Source organism: Nanorana parkeri, unplaced genomic scaffold (assembly GCF_000935625.1).
Source record: "Nanorana parkeri isolate BGI_ZX_2015 unplaced genomic scaffold, ASM93562v1 scaffold226, whole genome shotgun sequence".
Lineage (NCBI taxonomy): Eukaryota > Metazoa > Chordata > Amphibia > Anura > Dicroglossidae > Nanorana > Nanorana parkeri.
In genome coordinates this window covers 1-19,999 of record NW_017306494.1, presented here as the reverse complement: position 1 = coordinate 19,999, position 19,999 = coordinate 1, and the positions used below count along the sequence as shown (strand labels likewise).

Sequence of the window (19,999 nt, the reverse complement as noted above, 5' to 3'; positions counted from 1 at the left end):
GTGACAATAAGGTCTCATGCTCCCTGAACCACTCTTTCACAATTTGAGCCCCATGAATCCTGGCATTGTCATCCTGGAATATGTTCGAGCCATCAGAGAAGAAAAAGTCCATTGATGGAAAATCTTGTCATTCAGTATATTCAGGTAGACAGCTGAGTTCATTTGTTGCCACTTGCCAGATAAAACATATTAATCACTGCAGTAATTATCCAATGGAAGCCTCATACCTATTTCCTTAGCTAAATCCAGGTGGTGACTTTTTTTTGGCCAGGCAGCGTATGGTCCCATTCACATTGCACAAAAAATAAAACCTAAACAATTGCTGCTTACATTTTAAGTTCTTTATACTTGCTTAAAAATCCTACCTAGCCTCCTCTATGTAATGTTGAGGGGGTTGTGCAAAGTAAATTATATTAATAGGATGAAGCTCAGTCTGTCCCTCAGTTTGTACCTCTACTTTCAAACTGCTCAGAGTAGCCTGGCATCCGCACAAACGCCTTCACCAAACAGCTAAAAAAGGTAAGAAATGTGTTTTAACATTATATTTGGGTATGCTGTGTGAATAGATACACATAACAAGCATATAGAGAGGTTTTTCTCAAATTTGACTGCAAAAGTGGAACTACACTTAAGGGCCTGTTCACACCATCCAATGCGTTTACAGCATGGTTCCATTCCATGAATGCCTTGGATCGCATAAACAAAGCCTCCCCGCATTCTGGGGTGGAAGGGGGCGTGGTGCTGCCCTTCATGTGAATGGCACCTCAGACACGCCTTGCACCTGCAGTCCGATCGCCCGAACACGGGGAACTGCAATTCCCTGCATCCCAGTGCGGTGCAATCACATTAAATAATGCATGCAATAGTGTGTGCCGTGAATGCATAGGATGCTGTGAACAGGCCCTAAGCCTAATCCAAAAACTGTTTTTTTTCGTATTGCAAAGTGTGGAGAACAGATGCAACCACTCTGGATTTTATTTGTAGTCCTCACAGATGCTGTTGAGATCAGAAACAAAACACTTTTTTAGTAACATGGGGAAGGGTTAGAACAGCTGTCAGGTCATTATAAATATCTGTGTCTCCTTGTTCCAGACAGGAAGTGAGCTGAAATATCTCTGGGGTTACCAACAGCACTAAAAACTATAACCTATATAATTTACTCTTCTCACGCCAATCACACACACACACACACAAAAACGTTTGGGCTATAGGAACCGATTGCCTAGGGTGATGGTACCTGACATGTTGGCGGATTCAAGAAATTCTGTAAAGTTTTTAAAGAACAACTCCAGGGAAAAAATAACCCTTACAGTGGGGCTACCCCTCAACTGCAAGAGTTACCTGCTCATTTTCATCTAGGGACTAAAATAAAAAATAAAAATGTATACTCACCCGATCCCCCGAGCTGGCTTGTTGTTAGACCGGTCCCTGAAGTCTCTCTCCAGGGACTGATCTAAAGCTGGCCACACACCTATAGATTATCTGCAGATTTTCTATGTTCAGATGGAAAAAGTGCAACAGATTCCTCCCTCCATCTACGCTGCACTGTGTGGATGGAGGAATCTCCCGCTGGGCCAAGCTTCAGTATCTTGCTAGTCGGCCCTGCTGGCTCTCAAATTACCTGAATAATCTGATTGGCTGCAGGCATTGTTCAGGTATTTGGAGAGCCAGCGGGGTCGACTAGCAAGATACTGAAGCTTGACCCAGCGGGAGATTCCTCCATCCACACAGTGCAGCGTAGATGGAGGGAGGAATCTGTTGCACTTTTTCCATCTGACCATAGAAAATCTGCAGATAATCTATAAGTGTGTGGCCAGCTTTAGACTGTAGCGATCAAAGGTCCCTCAGTCATCATGTTCTATACACAGTGTGTAGCGTATGAGGAATCAAAGGGACATACCATTGCTGCGGTGCAGGAGGAGAGAAGCTGGAGGGCGCACTGTGACAGCTGGCTGGCTCCCAGGATCAGGGGAGTATAACCTTTTTAGTCCTTAGACAAAAACAATGTGGGGATAGCCCGACTGCAAGGGTTAATAAAAAAAATTCCTGGAGTTGTTCTTTTTTTTTTTTTTGAAAAATTCTGTTTATTAAATTTTTGCATGCAAATACATTATAACATTCCTGGAGTTGTTCTTTAAGCTGGTCATACACTAGTAATTTTTTTTAATTCAAGCTAACAGATTCCTCCATCCATACTACACAGCAGCACCTGATTGTTGTCAGAATACATGAACATCTGATTGGCTGCAGCCACTGTTTGATCAAAAAAATTTCTCCCCAAAGTTGAATACTCATGGAGTTTTATTGAGCCGGCAGGGCCACCCACTGTAAGGATTTCGATAGAAAGTTGGAAGGTTCTGTAGGGACTTTGGAAGGTGAGCACCCGAAGTCAGCCCATGCAGAAAGAAATACAATTCAAATGGTTTATGGCATTTGCAACAGAAAACAAGAACTCCTCTCTGGTTGTATTTGCAATTACACTTGTTTACAAAATGCCTAATAAATAATTGAACACAAAACATTTTCTATGTGGCAGCGCTGAAGCCTGTGAACAGCTGGTTTACCATTCTCATTAAGATATTTGTTTAATGGCTAAATTCTACTTTTAAAGCCATGTTTCATGTTGCACCGAGATTCAGGGTGGAACATTACATTTGGTCACATATCGAAATTCCTGGTGGTCAGAAGGGTCACCAGAACTGTCCCCATTTGAAGATTTCCCATCGATTACGGTTCTGGTGACAACCCAAAATTTGGGATTTTCTTTAACTTTCAGTGATAGTAGTCACCAGGACAGGTGAGAGTGAATGTCCCTAAAGGTGCCCATACACCTGCCGATTATCGTACGATAATGGCGGGTGATCCCGCGATCGTACGATAATCGGCAGGTGTATGGACAGTGTGCGACCGCTTCTACTGTAAGGTCGCACGACTTTCGTCTTCCGGGCACGCTGGAAAACCTGCCGAAAATCATACGATTTTCGGCTGGTTGGTGGCGTGCTCGGAAGACGAATGCCGCACGGGCCGCTTTGCGTAAGCGCACACTGCCCCCTCAGCACTGCAATCATCGGAAGCCCTCCCCTCGGCGGGGAGGGTTTGCGACGATCGCAAGTACGATCTGCCTATCCCAGATGGTCAGATGGTATGAAATTTTAATCACCTTACAACCATCGCACAACAAAAGTCGTGCAATGGTTGTAAGGTGTATGGGCAGCTTAACAGGGACTCAGCCAGCAGAGAAAACCTGACAGTTATTCTTATCCGGAAGGAAGTGCTGCAGCACGATGCTGTACTGCCTGAGTTTATCAGGGGTGCCGTGGCAAAATGGATCCAACAATTCCACCAAAATTTACTGCCGCCTGAGGTGTCCATTTCCACTGTAGCAAGAGAGCCAGCGGGCACAAGGCACCCGACTGAATCTTAGCAACCAAGGACATCATCCACTGCTACAGATGCTGTCGGTGGCCATAGTTTTAAACTTTAACTGCCGACAGCACCTTTAGAGACAGATATCATTGGTTGCTAGGAGTCCGTCGGGTACCCTGCAGGAAGCTGGCTCCCTCTCTGGCAACCAATGATATGGTTGGCATGCGGCCTGCACAGCATACTTTGCTGAGAGCTATGATGCTCTCACACGTTACGGTGCAGCTTGTAAAAGAAAAAAAAAAGTTGTGCAATGTGCTTGTGGTGCCATTACTTAAAGGTTACCTATGAGATGAGTGATTTCCACTCACCTCATAGTTCTAGCCGATCTGTGACATTGAGACTGTCACAGGTTGGCTCAGTAGATTGGGAGGTGAGCGAACACTCTCGATCCTGTCACGGTTCTCTGCCTTGACAGGGGGAGGGCTGGTTTCCCCTCTCCGATCTGCCAGCGCTGACTGGCGGAACAGACGGGGGAGGGGGCGGGTACAGCTGGCTCTGCCTCTAGATTGGCAGAGCCAGCTGTCACTCACGCAGCTGGGCGGATCCCGTCATCTACGTCGGCTTATATACCGCTGCGGCGTCTCAGTATACCGTGAGCTGTAGCTGGCGGTATACTGAGCTTAGGGTAAGGGAAGGACGCTAGTTTGTGTCCTCCCGTTACCCTGAGGAGAACTATGGGGAAAAACACTGACCCCCATAGTTCTCCTTTAACGGCACCCAAAATGCAGCCATTAAAACTTGCGTTTTTGCCCGTGTCAAACATGCACAAACGTGTGGTCGAAAACTGTGTGAAGCTCACAGCTCAAGTGCGACAAGCATTGAAATGAACGCGACACACGGTGAACGGGGCCTTAGACTGGCATGCGACAAGATTTTGCAGAGCCTAAAATTGTGTTGGGACTCAAAAAAGGTTAAGAAACACTGTTCTGATCCATCTCCACTATATCCAAAACTAAAAAAAGTTCTGCAATCAGTTGACCTTTAAGACCTGTGTTTAAAGTGACCCTGTCAGGCTAAAAAAATAATCCTAAATTAAAAGGTACTGCTCATATCTCCTGGGATCCTTGTCTCCTACTATAAGCTGGGTACACACGCACATATCTTTTTTTGTGTGCAGCCTGCGAGACTGAACAACAAAATATGATACTATGAAATTCTTATGATCGACTTTTGTCGAGGAGAGTGTGCTACCCATGGATCGAATTTCTGCCAATTTCTGCCAATTTTTGGCCTGTATGTACCCAGATGTAGAGTAATGGCATCCTCCTACAATACTTGCAAGATCTGGAGGCATATTGAGTAGCCCAAATCTCACTGAGAAGATGACCTTCCAATGAGCAGCACCATCTCCTTGTGGAGTTTTACATACTCAGCCAATTCTTGCCGACCGGATGACAATTTCACCCCCTGCACTACGGATGCCGAGGGAAGGTGAGATTATCGAACTTTTCCGCCACTGGTGTTTGTGTTTAAGTTACCTGCAGTAAATTGAATTAAAATGCATAACAAAGCTGAGGAAACCACATGGGGTTGTGAAAGATGCCCCAAGCAGTAACATCTCCTGTAAAGCTACGAACATCTTCTGAAAAGATGTTTCTCCTTTTTAGAGAGTACAGAATAAACATTGTAAGAGGGCCTGGAGGGAGGAGGCTGTACAAAGGTCTCCAGATATTACATATTACCAAGAAAGATTTTGGGCCCGACATAACCGTGCTCATCTCAATCCTCCAGTCATGTGCAGCGGAATTAGACCACAATCTAACCAAAATTGTTTAGTTGGATAGAGTGCACCTCTATAAAGGTGTTTGCTGCTGTCATTGTTGGGGAGATCCCCCGTCTACTGAAGGAGTGTCAGACAGACTGGGAAGTGAGTGAGGTCTCTCAATGAGGGTCTCTCAATGAGGACACAGACGGCAATACAAATAACAGATAGTGATTTAAAGAGTTAGAACCTCTGTTAGGTTTTCCACTGGGAAGATTCCCTCACGTTCTGTCCAGGTGGTGGGTCCAAGATAACAAGTAAGTTAAAATCTCCCTAGTGGAGACACAGAGCAGTTAAATAATGACAGACTTTCTAAAGCTGGCCATACACTATACAAACTGATTGCACAATCTCCTTTAGGGCCCCCTCAAACCTAGGCATTGCGTTAATTGCACTACACTGTGTGATTAAAGCACACTGCTGCACAGCGCACCTAGCATATGTTACCATGCGCTAGGTGCGTTTTGTTGACATTCGTTTGAATGGCAGCCCAACCCACCTCCTGGCTGCCATGCGCTGCAACACGTAGAAGCGCAATACCATGCGGTGCGGTAAAAAAAAAAATGAATGGCATCCATCTTGCGATTAATGCTACACTTAGGTATAAATGGGCCCTTATATCTACCATCAACTATATAATGCAAGGGCCTGTCTGATTTGATACAAAGTGAATGGATTGTTTCGGTCTGTCCTTAAATATAGGTCTGGTAGATGGGAAGGAAGTCATACAGAGATTGTACAATCTGATTTTACAGTTTATTGCAAATTTAATAGAGGGACAGAGGACAAGGCCCACAGGGCAGCAGGGGGACAGAGGACGAGGCCCACAGGGCAGCAGGGGGACAGAGGACGAGGCCCACAGGGCAGCAGGGGGACAGAGGACATCTCATGGGACTTGTAGTTCCACAACAGCAGGAGTGCCAAGCTTGCCTACTCCTGCCCTATAGCAAGTAGAGAAAACGCGGGAAAAATTTTGTCTGGTTCCTCAAGAACTGGCCAAAATTCGCACAGTGTGTGCCACTGTTGGCACCCTTCCGCCTGGCATCCCTCAATCAGCTGATCGAAGGAGCCGATTGGAAAATTCTGGGCCAGTCAGCTGCTAACTCCATTCGGGTATTCTGACAGCGGGGGGATTCCAACAGTGGGGGATCCATCCATCAAATTCCCGTAAACGTTAAGGGAGAAATCTGTTCAATTTTTTTCATTCAGCCCACAAAAAAGAGAAACATGTATCCCCAGCTTTGGTCACTTTGCTGACCCAGTAATCCTACACTCCAAATATGAACAACTTTAACTTCCATAGATGGGCCCTTATTGTTTTCCATTGCAAACTTTTTTTTTTTTTTATCTATTGCAAATATTGACATCTGGAATCACAAACACAAGATACATTTGCATTGTTTATTTAAGATAAATTTTTGTCTGCACAGACAGACCTTCCTCAAGGTCTGTGATTAGTTTCATATATTCTAGAGGAGACAGGAACAAAACACAGATCAGGCCTTCAAAAGGATTATGACCACTGTGAGAGGCAGGCCACTATCTGCACAACAATGAGCTCTTATGCTCCTACAGATTGCATGGAAATTAATTTGGCCCCAGGCACAAGCAATAAACAGCCCATCTTACAAAATGCCTTTTGTCCTGTCCTTAACTCCATCAACACCAACACAGAGTTCAATGTATGGGACACGGGAGATAAAGAACAATGAATGGATCTACAAGAGCAAGCACAGCTTGACCACGATGTCACTGTGTGATCTGAACTCTTCCCATAGTCTGAGCCTCCACATATCGGCCTTATACAAGCTGTTACTGGGTAGTTGTGATAGAACTATAAATCCCAGCTAGACAGAGATGCCCAGTTGGAATAAAACTTGTGTTGGCATAATTTAAAGATCAGCTTCGACTCTATACTAGGTGCCCTGGAAACGTCTGTATTTCTTACGGATCCCTATGGGCCCAATGAGCTGTAAGGCGGTTCTGAATGGCTTCCATATTCAGGGGACCCACAGCTGGCTAATTAAAGTGCACCTTCCATGCAGGCTGTCATTGCTGAAAACAACTTCTACAAAATAAACTAGTTGCCTGAAAACAAAGAATTGGCGAGTATGCAAATATTCCTTTATATATGAGGTATCTGTTATCCAAAATAACATTTCAACAGGTTCAAGTGACAAAATGGTCCTTCAAAAGACAGTAGACAAAATAAATTTTCAGCAGGCAGACCACTGCGCTTCCCCCGATTATGAAAATATCATTGGTGCCAAATCAAAAAAAGCAGATAGACTCAGCTGATCCTCGGTTTCGCCAGGCTGCTACACCAGTCCCCAAAGCTTCTTCTTCCCTGGGCTCTAGTGGTTTAAGGACTGCTGACATCATCACGTCTTATCCACATCCATTGACTTGCATTAGACATGAGGATGCCGAGGCCCATTCCACAGCCAGAGTGGAGGGGGAGGAGGCAAGCGCTGACTGAGGGTCAATGGGTTGTGGTGCGCTATAGCACAGGCGTTTGCTTTTACTATATATGTGCACTCGGGTGGCATTCGGAATGAACGCCAACACATGACCATGAGTTATAATTCACATTATCACAGATGTGTTGGGTTAGCCTAAAATAAATTCTACTTTCTGCTCATTTTCAAAATCGCAACCGCCGTACGGATAAATAATAAACGCACATAAAACACATCTAAAATGCACTGCAACTGCAGGAGGTGTGCATGTAGCAGTGAACCTATGTTTTAGCCGTGCAGCCCTCCCCAGCTGGTTTGTGACTAGTTATACATGGTTATTATTACTTTTGCGCAGACATTTAATAAAAACGAAGGCAATAATACAATGAGGCTGATATCACATGGGCAACTGACGCATTTCCAGTGCCAGAGTCACACGAGAGCCTTCCACTTACCTCTATGGAATTGCTCCCTCGCTGGCCCTGAACGTTGCCGAATCTTGATCGCTAGCAACGCCTTGTTGGCTCTGCTAGCGAAAGAGCAATTCCATAGGGACTAGCAGCCACCCTGATTCTGGCGATTATTCCCCAGCATCCGACTCGCCAATATGGCATCAGCTTTAGGAGCAATGATACAAAAAGTTACAAAGATTCACAAAAAGTTTTATAAACAGCTACAACACCAAGAAAGTGAAAATTAAAGCCAGGCGCTTGTCACTTACCTTGTTTGAGCCATCCCAGAGGCTGGATATTTCCGTACTATTGTCATGGGGTTCCCCCGATGTTAGGTTGTCAAGTAGGGAAGCCATTGGGCCCCTAATGTCCACTTCCCCTTAATCAGAGAGGGGCAAAGGGACGGACTGATTGGCTGTTTACAGAAAGTTGGCATCAGTTTGCTCAGGGCTGCCACTAGACCCTGGCTGGGTGTGAAGGATCACAGCTGGTGCACAGAGGCACTAGCTTTGCTGGCAAGAGAAATTCCCAGTGTGCGATCACTTCCTACTCCAGAGGGTGTGTGTGTGCTAATCTCCAGTGCCACACTCCTGTATTCATTGCAGCCAGCCCCATAGATGACACTTGTCAGCCTGGCTCAGCCGCAGACCCGGACAAAGGCTTCCAGTGACTGTGTGTTGTAGTTCGCAGGTGTTGTGTCTGCAATGATCAGAATCTACAATGTATTTCTTATACTATGCAGGAGGAACCCCCCGGGGAATAAAGAGCTTGCACTGAGTATTAGATGGCTACATTTTTATTTTATTCTCATTACCTTTATATGTGGCTCTAGAAATTGCTCTGTTGTCACGTATGAAAGAGATGTCATTTTATGATGAGCAGCAGAGTGTCTTAGTGGGTAGAACTTCTGCCTTAAATCACTGGGTTCCTGGTTCAAATACCACTCAGGACACTACCTGCAAGGAGTTTGCATGTTCTCTCCTGGTTTTCCTTCTGTTACTCTGGTCCCCACACTCCATAGACATGCTTGGAGGTAAATTGGCCCTCTATGTATGCATGTGAAATAGGGATATTAGATTCAGGCCCGGCGCTACCGCAAGGCAAGTCAGGCGGCCGCAGGAGAGCAGCGGCAAGTCTGCGCTGGTCCAGTGGGAGGAGCTCCAGGTGGGGTCCTAATTTAGCTGGCCGGCGACTGCCTGAGGATCCCGACACGCGCGGCACCTCAGGCAGTCGCCGGCCAGCTAAATTAGGACCCCACCTGGAGCTCCTCCCACCGGACCAGCGCTGACTCGCCGCTGCTCTACCGCACCGAAGGTAAGTGGAAAAAAAAAACATAGCGCAAACATCGGGGCATTTTGACAAGTACAAGTACTTGTCAAAATGCCCTGTTTTTACAGGGGGTCAGGGTCGGGGAGGGGGGCGCAAAAATGCACCTTGCCTGTATAGGCACAAATCCTAGCACCGGCCCTGATTAGATTGTAAGCTCCTTGAGGGTAGGGACTGATGAGAATGTGTAATATGTAAAGCTCTGTGTAAACTGGCAGTGCTTTATAAATACAGTGGTACCTCGGTTCACGAACATAATTCATTCCACAATTCTGGTCGTGAACCGAATCAAACTGTGATCAGACCACGATCTTGACTCGAGGAAGTCACGACCACGTGTCAGAGCGGGGAAGATGGCTGCGGTTGTGTTTGTCACCCGATGCAGAGTTCGTGAACGGAAGCAGAACTTTGCCAAACTCCTGTTCGTGAAACGAATTGTACCACTGTACAGTAAACTCTCAGTTATCCGTATTCAACTAACCAGAACTCTCATCTAACCAGAAAAAAAATCCCCTGTGTACTCACTGTTTTGCTGACCTGCGGCATGTATTAACCTGAAAATAATTTTGTATCGATTTGTCTTAACCCGTTCGTGACTGACGACGTACTGTGTACGTCGCCAGCATCGGGGCTGTTTATTTGTCTTTATGTGCTTTTGATTCCTGCATTTCAATATCAATATGAAGTCAATACAGAGGTTATGGTATGGTATAGTATGGGGTATGGCATTAGTTAAACCTATTTTTTAATAATAACTCTCAAGCAACCAGAAACTACATTTATCCGGAATCTACCAATCCCCATGGAGGAGTTTACTATAAAAGTAAGAGGTGACAAAATATTCTATGGGCTCATGCACAAAGCTGCCTGTGGCTGTACAATGTAAATTCTAGTATATTTCCCTCCACCAGGGAGCCACGGGTGCTGTGTACAGCCTACTACAGAGGTCAATGACTGTATGCAGGTATGCTTAGGACTTGCAACAACACATGCACAACCCCCAACACAGATAGTATGAGGTGGGATTTATTAAAACTGGAGCAGTTGCCGTTAGTAACCAATATGCTTGTAGTTTCAGTTTGTTCAGTTAAGCTTTTAAAATGAAAGATAGACGCTGATTGGTTACTATGGGCAACCACTCCAGTTTTAATAAATTCCCCTCTGTGTGTTCAGGGCTGTGTTAAAGGCCTCATTCAGATGAGAAAAGGCCGGCACATACAGCTCCGCGCACAGCCGTATCCTGTCTGCGTCCAAGCCTGTACACAAGCAAAAGTGATATTTCAGAAAGAAAAAAAAGTAGGACCCCCGTCCCCCCCGACCCTTATCCTTGAGGGGGATCCCAGGCAAAAAAAAAAACCCGCATGGGCTACCCTCCTAAATCTATACCAGACCCTTATCCTAGATAGAGGCCTAGTATGATTTTTTTAAAGGGGGACTCCACACAACCCCTCAAAAAATTAGTTCCCCTCAAAATCCATACCAGAGTCATAGCCAGGCATGCCAGTATCCAAAGAACACCAGTTAATGTGCACTTGCATTCATTTCAGATCTGGGAAGGGTGAGCAGAAAATAAATCTACATTACTATGACAGCTAAGCAAATTCTCCTTACTACATAGCCCGCAAAGGGCACATGTGAGTAGCCACAGAAATTCTGAAGTTTCCTCTTGTATGTCAGTTCTTGATTCAAATTGTCAAGTGAGGTACAGGGTCACTACTGGATTTGCTTTATATAGTTGTAAGTCTATTTTAATACTTTGTTGCTTTGCAGTAAGTAGTTTCATCTTACATACATTGTAATGTTCTGTAGTAGTGCCCTCTAGTGCTCAGTACACTTTAAGCCAAAGTGAAAATAAATGCAGGTTCCAGCTGCCCAGTGGTGATTCTTTTTACAGATGTACATTAGTATTACCCAAGTTAATAGTTGACACCATTGGTCCCGTTCTTGCTTCCAGAGACCCATAACATTAGTCAACTGATTCACTCCCATGTATGAGTTGACCCTGTCCTAGCTTGTCCTTAAAATTAAAAAACACAGACAGACTAGTATTATTAGAAAAAGGCCAGCAATGGCAGCTCCCATATTTGTCTCAGTACCGGTTTCTCTTAAAGGGAAGGTGCCAGATGTGGGACTCACATCAAGTTCTCAAGACTATCATCATATTGCAGAAAGTTGAGTTAGGCAGTTCATTCAAAATGAATGCAATGCACTTCTACACAGGAAACAATAGCACTTGAAGTGCAGCTCACCACAACACACTCCAACAGAGACATGACAGGTACTCTTGAACAGTGACTTCTAACAAAGCTGTGCTAAATACCATCACCAGTTATCACAATGCCGTTAGTTTCTTGGGTGAGCACTGTCAACTGCTGAGGAGAGTTTCACATCACTAGTCTACACAGATAAATCTATTCAGACTATGATGTTTGAACAGTTGTTTGCAAAGAATAATATAAACAAAATAATATATTTGCGAATATTAAACTCAGAAGCGCTATGAGAGGAGTCAGCAACTATTGTGAAATGTTTCACAGCTGGCCCGCACCCCCCTCTGCTTTCACTGCCATTCACAGAACCTATCTTAAGCCCAGTTCACATTGAGCGATTTATCGCGCGGTAATTCCCGCGATGTCGCTGCAAATTACCGCACGATATCGCACTCCAATGCATTTCAATGGGGCAAAGGGTCCTGCTGTCACGGGTCGTGTGTCGCTACAGCAGGACCCTTTTTGGAGCGGATTTAGCCGCGATTCAAGCTTGCTCAATGCAAGATTGAATGCGATATCACGCGGCAAATCTCGCGATGTCGCGCAATATGCAAATCGCGCGACAAACGCACGATTTGCATATCGTGCAGTGGGAACGGGGCCTTACTCTTACTATTATGCCACAATGCATCAAGTTCTGTAAATGGAGGAGGGAATTCTGTCATTCAATACCAACGTGCTTACGGCCCACTACTAAGGGTTGCCACCCGTTCGGGATTCACCCGGACAGTCCGGGTTTGGAATCCTGTGCCCGGGTTTCAGCCAACCTGACGCCCGGACACATTATTCAAACCGGACTGTGGCTCCCTAAGTAAGCCGCATACTGCAAACATTGGACGCCGGCGCTGTCAGTTGCCGGCTCTCGCTGATCTGTGCCTAATAGTCCCTCCCTCTTCCTCTTCTCCGTGGCAGTGCTAAGCGCTGGGAGGAAGTGACATCAGAGGGAAAGAGGAAGATAATCATCCTACGGCTAAACCACGCACTATATGGGACTGGGACTAATCCGCCGGCGCCGCCCCACTCTCCGACTAACAGGTATAATATATATTAGGGATGCACCGATACCACTTTTTTAAGACCGAGTACGAGTACCGATACTTTTGATCAAGTACTCGCAGATACCAATTACCGATACTTTTTCTTAAAGGGACAGGTCACAAACTAATGCTTTAAGGTCACTTTCTTAATATTATGATTTGTGCCACAGGTAACCTCTGGCATCTTTTGTGGGCATTTATTATGTGCAATAGGGCATATCACTCAAAGCAATATAAGACATTTAGCTATTAGACGCTCATGCAAGGAATGAAACAAAGGATCTTCACAAAATATATGCATAGTGTATACTCTACAAAACAATTGCTGCGAGGCGCTAGAGTGTTCGGGTTTGGCTTGAAGAAAATGTGACAACTCTACCCCTACTGTCTCTATGTAGACCCAAAATCACCCTGTAATTCTACCCTCCATAATTGCCCCTCCTCTAGGCTGGGTTAGGGAAAACATTCAAAGAAGTCTTTGTATCGCTTTTGCAGTCAGATTTGAGAAAACACTTCCAAATGCTCGTTATGTGTTCCCATTCACACAGCATATCTAAAAGAAAACAAATTCTAACCATTTAGATATGTTTGTATAGCAGGCTTTTAAAGCTCATCTGTACAATATCCAAGAGACAGAACATTATGTCTCAACAGAAAAATAGAAACCCTTTCCTCTCATTAACATGTAACAAGATCTTTAGCCTTTGCTAGGACAGACAGCCCTAGTTCACAGGCACAAATTAGGTTAAACAGTAAATTGGTGGTAAGCCTATAAAAAAGGGAGGGGGGCAGGGCTCACTGGGCACAGGGCAGGCCAGCAGCTGCGGTCAGTGGTCCAGCCTGGCCACCCAAAAGTCCTTCATTTGAAGGGTGTCCATACAGGGCCGGATTTACTCTACCTGCTGCCCCAAGGCCAGGTTCCTCAATGCGTCCCATACCCGCTAACCCCCAGTCATGTACCTGGTTGGAGACCAAATGTGTGAGGAGGACTCCCTTGCACCTCGTGTCCCGAGGACTCTAAGTTGGGGATGAGAGTCCAAGCAGACAGCGAGTGGCACGGATGCTGGTGATAACACCGTGCAAGCTGGAGTCCAGATGCTGATTGCAGAGCAGGGCAAGATCCGTAATGAAGGTGAAACGAGCCAAGGTCACATCAGTCGGGCAGGCAAGGTACAAGGGATGAGGCAGAGGCAAGGTCAAGGGGCAGGCTGCAGACAAGAATGGTCAAATAGCAAATCTGGGTCAGAAGTCTGACAATACAAAGCAAGGAACACAGGGGAGCTGAACGACAATCCAGCAATTTGGAGACAGGCAGGCTGAGCTTAAATAGAGAGATCCATTAGCCCATTGTGTCACTTCTCATGGAAAATGCTGCATACAAGTGATCTCAGCGACATCGCCAATATCATTGCTTCCCAAAAAGGGTACAGCTTCCCCACTGTACATTTAGCTCTGCTTGCCCAAAGCAGGGCTAAATGTAGAAAACAACTACCCGCCCGTCGCCCGTAACTGCATGTCCCGGGCATCGGGAGATAGGAATTTAACACACCTGCTGCCCCTCTACTCCCTGCTGCCCCAAGGCCGGCCCTTGGTTGGCCTTGTGGGAAATCCAGCCCTGTGTCCATATCCACTCTTGACCCAGATATTCCAAGATCATGTGGTTTAGATGCTGTCTGTGATCTTCCAAATGGTTTATTTCCGGCTCCCCTGGGATGACAGGATGAGGTCTGGCATTATCCCCTTGTATTGGGGATCCAAAATGGTGGCCAACCAGTTATGGTATCTTTCCTTCATGGCCTGAATCATGTGGTCCTTGCACAGGCACTGCAGCATGCCCACTTGCTGAGGACAATGGGGCCTTCAACAATCTTACCCCACAATCTCACCCCACCCACATACAAATCCCATGGTTTGGTTACAGGGGTTGTCCCAGGAAATCAGGAAGGAGGTGACCTTACTGCACAGGCAACAATATGAAACACAGTGCAGACGAGAGGTGGGTTGAGCACCAATACTTTTCACGAAGGGAAACTACCATTGACCACTAAACACCAATGATTTCCAGGGAGGGAGGGGGGAACCACCATTGAACACCATTGCTTTTAGAGGTGGGCAGGGGGGGGGATTCCACTGACCACCAATTAATCACTTTAGGAGGGGAGGTGGAAAAACAACACTGACCCCAAACAGGCACCCTAGTGTGAATGGGCCTTCATTGATCGCCAGTGTTTGTAAAGGGGGGGAACTTTTCAGATTTTATGCAAATACTGGATATTCTTCCTCTTATTGAAGTTGGCGATGATAAATTTTTTCACCAACTGACCACAATCAATTTTTTCTTTCTACTGACCTTCAAGGCCTTTGGGGTTTTTTTTTCCCACTGACAGCTGACGCCATATCATTGTGTAGTCACCGCTCCAAGCTCACTTGGACTACAATCTCAGGTTTAGTTTACTAATTTGTATTTCAGATTGTAGTCCATCACAAAGGCTACTTTACAACACACACAGGGACCATGGGGAACAAAAGTAGCCCCCCTCCAGAAGGAAGGACAGTGTCACCACCAATTCAGAGATGAATTGAGGATCTACAGCTGAGTGATATTTAAATAAGATACAGTTTTGTTAATAGTTAAGGTTCTTGAATGCATTTTTATGGTTTAACTTCTGAGATTAGTGTCACTTTCAACACAATCTGTGTGATATATTTAGAGCCTCTGTGATTTGGTTTTCAACCCACAGTGTGTTGACGCAGGGTGCTCAAGCATCTCAGTGCCATGCTATAATTTATTTACTTGAACTTAGTAGGATCTTTCAGTTCTAATCAACCTACTAGCTCTGATTACAGTCACAGAAATTATTCAGCCTCATTTTTTAAAATAAGGCCACCAGAGGCTTTCAGCAAGTAAGAAAGAGAAACTACACTCCTGTTTTGTAGATTAGAAATTGGCGTGACTTTCTAGATAGGAAGACAAATGACTTATACGTTCACGTTTATTTTGTTTTACAGTAAAGGGTACACAGTTGGCTGTAAACCCAATATTGTCAAACACACATTACTTGCAACAGCACCGCCCTGCCTGGAGTACATTTGTAATGTAAATGGACATTAGTACATCTGTAAACAATTATTATTGCTTAAAGGGGATTGCTGAGCACAAGAAAGTTGTTTAATAACCATGTAAATCTCTAAATAGGAGTTCTTATTGTTTGTCCAAGGGCCTTCTGGCTAATGTTATATTCACTGAGCAAAAAATATATTATTTAGATATTTATGTGATGTATTTTATATTATGTAGGCATTTAGATTTTATTATGTATCCATTTCCCTTCAGTCAGCTTGAAGGAAACCCCCAATTTTGCATTTTATTGTAAAAAAAATGTTGCTCAAGTTATTAAAAATGACCCCCTTGGCAGCCTGCTATGATTTTTTAATAATATTCCCATCATTCAGATGCTGCTTCCTTGCAAGAATGGCATCAGATTTCCAAAGGCTTTCTGTATTTTACATAATTTGTGCTGATTGGGTCACTGGTTTTCCCACAGGTTTGCACTGAGCTTAGGGAAAAATCTAAAGCATCCTTTTATTAAGTAAAAGAAAGCGTTTTAAACACAACTAGCATGAGGGTCTGATTATGTTTTCTGTAATTCTGTACACAGCTTTGCACAATACTGTCAGTATAGCATTGTGAACATGCTTACAGTAGGGGAGAGCAGAAGAATGATCTCAACAGTCTTCCTCTGTGCAATCAGCAGGTGTGAGTGAGACCTTGACAAAGTTGAAGAGTTAATTGGGGCTGCTGACTTGGCTCTGCTGTATTGCAAATACGTGAAATGAAATCACTGGACCACCAAGGTTTGTACTATTAGTGTGGCTGTTCAATCAGGATGTTAAAAAGACGTTATTGATGATATATGAGAAAAAGGAGGGTGGAAAGAAGCGCTACAACCCTGGGAATTTTCTGGGGTGGTGGGGATAGAAACTTTAAGAGCAATGTTTGACTGAAAACTCACTGTTTTGGAGGACAAGATAAGGTCTCGCAGTTGTGGAGTGAAGGCTGTATGGATCGCTCAGCTGTAAGTTTCGCCGGTCCTTGTGGGTATAGTGAACGGGCTACATCGTTAATAGGCAGTTCATAGATGTTCCTTGGTAGTAGTTGTGCCTGGGGGGTCCGTGGGGACAAGTGAATTCCGCTGGTAAACGTGGCACTCACCGTCAGGTGCAATGAGAGTTCAACTGGCCAGGCTGTCACTCGTCGGCTGAACGGGAGCAGGGATGCGGCTGTAGATCCGTAATGTGATAGATCTGCGATCGTGAATAAAATGTTTGTGGGGGACTAATGTGAAGGTGATGGACACTGCGGTCCGTGGGATGAAAGGTTTGGCTACGCGTTTCGAGGTTCAAGACCTCTTTGTCAAGCCAGAAGTGGTTTACTCTACAAGCCAGAAGTGGTTTGCACCATTCTACAGTAAACCACTTCTGGCTTGACAAAGAGGTCTTGAAGGCACTCTTGATGTATTTCACTCATCCCATAGTTCTCTGTTAAATGCTCTTTTTTGTCTAGGTAAAATAAAAAAAGTTATACTCACCCGATGCTCTGAGCAGGCTTGTTCTTAGACCGGTCCTTCTAGCCTCTGCAGTGGTCTAAGGTCCTGTAAGTCATTATACACAGGGGGAATTTATCAAAACTGGAGCAGACAAAATCTGGAGCAGTTGCCCATAGCAACCAATCAGGTTCTCTCTTCCGTTTGTTAAGTTAAGATTTGAAAATTGAAGAGGGAAGCTAATTGGTTGCCATGGGCAACTGCTCCAGATTTTGTCTGCTCTAGTTCTAATAAATTCCCATCACAGTGTATAGACACTGAGGAAGATTCTAATGCTGCAGCAGTGAAGGAGAGAGGCTGGAGGGAACGCTGTAACAGCTGGCCGGCTTGGAGCTCCGGGTGAGTATAACTTTGTTATATTTTAACCTAGAGAAAAATGACCACTTAACCCTTGCAGTGCGAGATTTTACTGGACTTCTTCTTTTAGCATAATTATGGTTTGGACAGTGTGCCGCCCCAATAGGGGCATAGAATATGAGATGCATAGCCTCAGTTAATATTAGCATTGTTATATAGGTTAGAATTTATATAGTGTGATTTGCCTAACTATTTTCTCATAGCTAAATTCATGTGTTATCCTATGCTGCCATCTAGTGGCCTTTTGTTGTAACAAACATGTTTTCTGTAATTATTCCTCATGTGACGATGTATTTTTCCCCTAGTGTAGCCCCACCCTTCTTCCTGTGTGCAGTACTTCCTGTGTCATGGCACAGTTGAAAGCCACATGTAACAAGGACACTCAGGTAATCTGCACAATACGTAGGAAAGGCATCATTTTCTGACCGCACAATACTATAACCGTTCAACTGCTGTTCCTATCATCTGCTGTAACCTGATGTAAAGAATAAACACCTCTTTTGAATGAATCGGTATTGACGAGTTCAGCTATCTGACGAGGATTGTCCGCAGTGAGTATATCTGCTTATACAGGCCAGGCATAGAGGTCTCAGCAAGGGATATATTTCGCTATCACAACGATCGGAGTCAGAATAGACAGATATACTGTATGTATACAGTATTTGAAACACCATTTTTGATGTCCTACAATGAAGACCAGTAGATCTCCCTATGGAAACACATCTGTGTAATGTTACAATTACTTAGAATTAAATTCAGTATACATTTCACAGTGGGCGCCAGACTCTGCTGTTAATTACGGTAATCTATGGAATTACGTTCTTTACAACATTCTTCTGTTTCACAAGCATTGTCATCTTAAATCAGTGATCACCTTGATTTTAGAGCGCTTGTCAGTGTAGTAAGTGTGCTTGTCACTGTTAATAATCATTCACAGTCTTGGTGCCAACAGCCCTCACAGAGCACACGCGCTCCGCAGTATGTTTGTGTACATAGTTGTAGTTTGGTCCTGTGCCCTAATTAAAACAAAATAAAACAAGCGTGCTATTTTTGTTGCTTGATGTACTGAGGAAAAACATGGATACCTCACTGCCTAGAAATGACTTTGTTTCAGGCTTTGAATCTAAACTTGGAACAGCAGAGGCATAACCAAGCAATGTTTACAGTAATTGGAAGAGCGCAAAGCAGAACACGATACTCCTGGCTAGGCTATTGCATTCTAGGTAAAAATAAAGGTGGCATTAATGTTGTCTTCGTTCGATGCTACAGAGATTATGTTACGTATAGAGAAAATGTGCAAACCAGCAGTATGGTAATGAGGGTGGCAAATGTAGCAACTGTTTCTGGGCCCCGGGTGCCCAGGTGTGATCCTGCTTCATAATGTAATGACATTATTATTATAAGGTGCGCATTAGCTAAAAGAGACATTCTGGCTGGGTTCACACCTGGGCGTTTTTAAGCGCTGAAAAACGCTCATGAAGTGAAATCCTATTAATCCCTATGGGCATGGATCCCACTTGGGCGTATTTCAGCATGTTTTGTCGTGCTGAAAAACGCCCTTAAGTACTCAAGCTTCTTTTTCGCACGTAGGGTCAGATTTCAGCGCGTATCCATTGGTATTCCCCAGTGTGGCTCGTGGTTAATTTTCTGTACCAAAGCGGTAACCCCGAGCCACACTCGGGAATACAGCGTAGGTTTTACCTTGTCCGCGATCCCCGCTGTGTCCTCTGGCCGCTGCCTGCATCTGGCTTCCGGGTTCCGTCCCTTGCGAGTGTCTGCGTCGCAGGGGTGCGGAACCGGCGGGAAGTTTAACAGTAAATTTTTAAACGAAAAACGAAAAACAGATAAAGAAAAAGAGGGGAAATAAAAAATCATACTGCCAGGGAGGTTAAAAAACGTGCGTTGAACGTGTGTTTCATTGGCCAAAAAAAAAGTGCTTCAAACGCAAGGGCAGGACAAAACGCGCCTATTAGGAACGCCCAGGTGTGAACCCAGCCTTAGAGGTTTGTTATATTGTATGAGACATATTTTGCATAGTGTAGGTGATATTAAAACTGAGCTCCAGGCAAAGTAAATACATGTCTTACCTACCAAATGATTTGAATTTCTGTCCACTCAGTTCTGAGATTTAAACAGCACAACAAGCCTAACCTTTCAGTTAATCTTTTCACTGGTATAAACAGGGCTTGAAAAATTTGGCGGTGTCTCACCAGTCAGTCAAAAATGTCACCAGTCAGCATGACTAGCAATCGTCGTTTTCGCACATAGGCGCACCAACGCATATCTACATGTGTATGTGGGGGGCT

General features: G+C 44.7%; 1 protein-coding gene across 1 annotated transcript in view; it reads right to left on the bottom strand.

The window, feature by feature from the left end:
• Positions 1-8,649, bottom strand: part of NIPAL2 (NIPA like domain containing 2) — a 68,859-nt gene extending 60,210 nt beyond the window's left edge. The window contains exon 1 of the mRNA XM_018556157.1: positions 8,369-8,649. Coding sequence (XP_018411659.1) covers positions 8,369-8,455 — 87 coding nt within the window. The 5' untranslated portion in view covers positions 8,456-8,649. The remainder of the gene's footprint in view (positions 1-8,368) is intronic.
• Between the last annotated feature and the right edge of the window lie 11,350 nt (positions 8,650-19,999).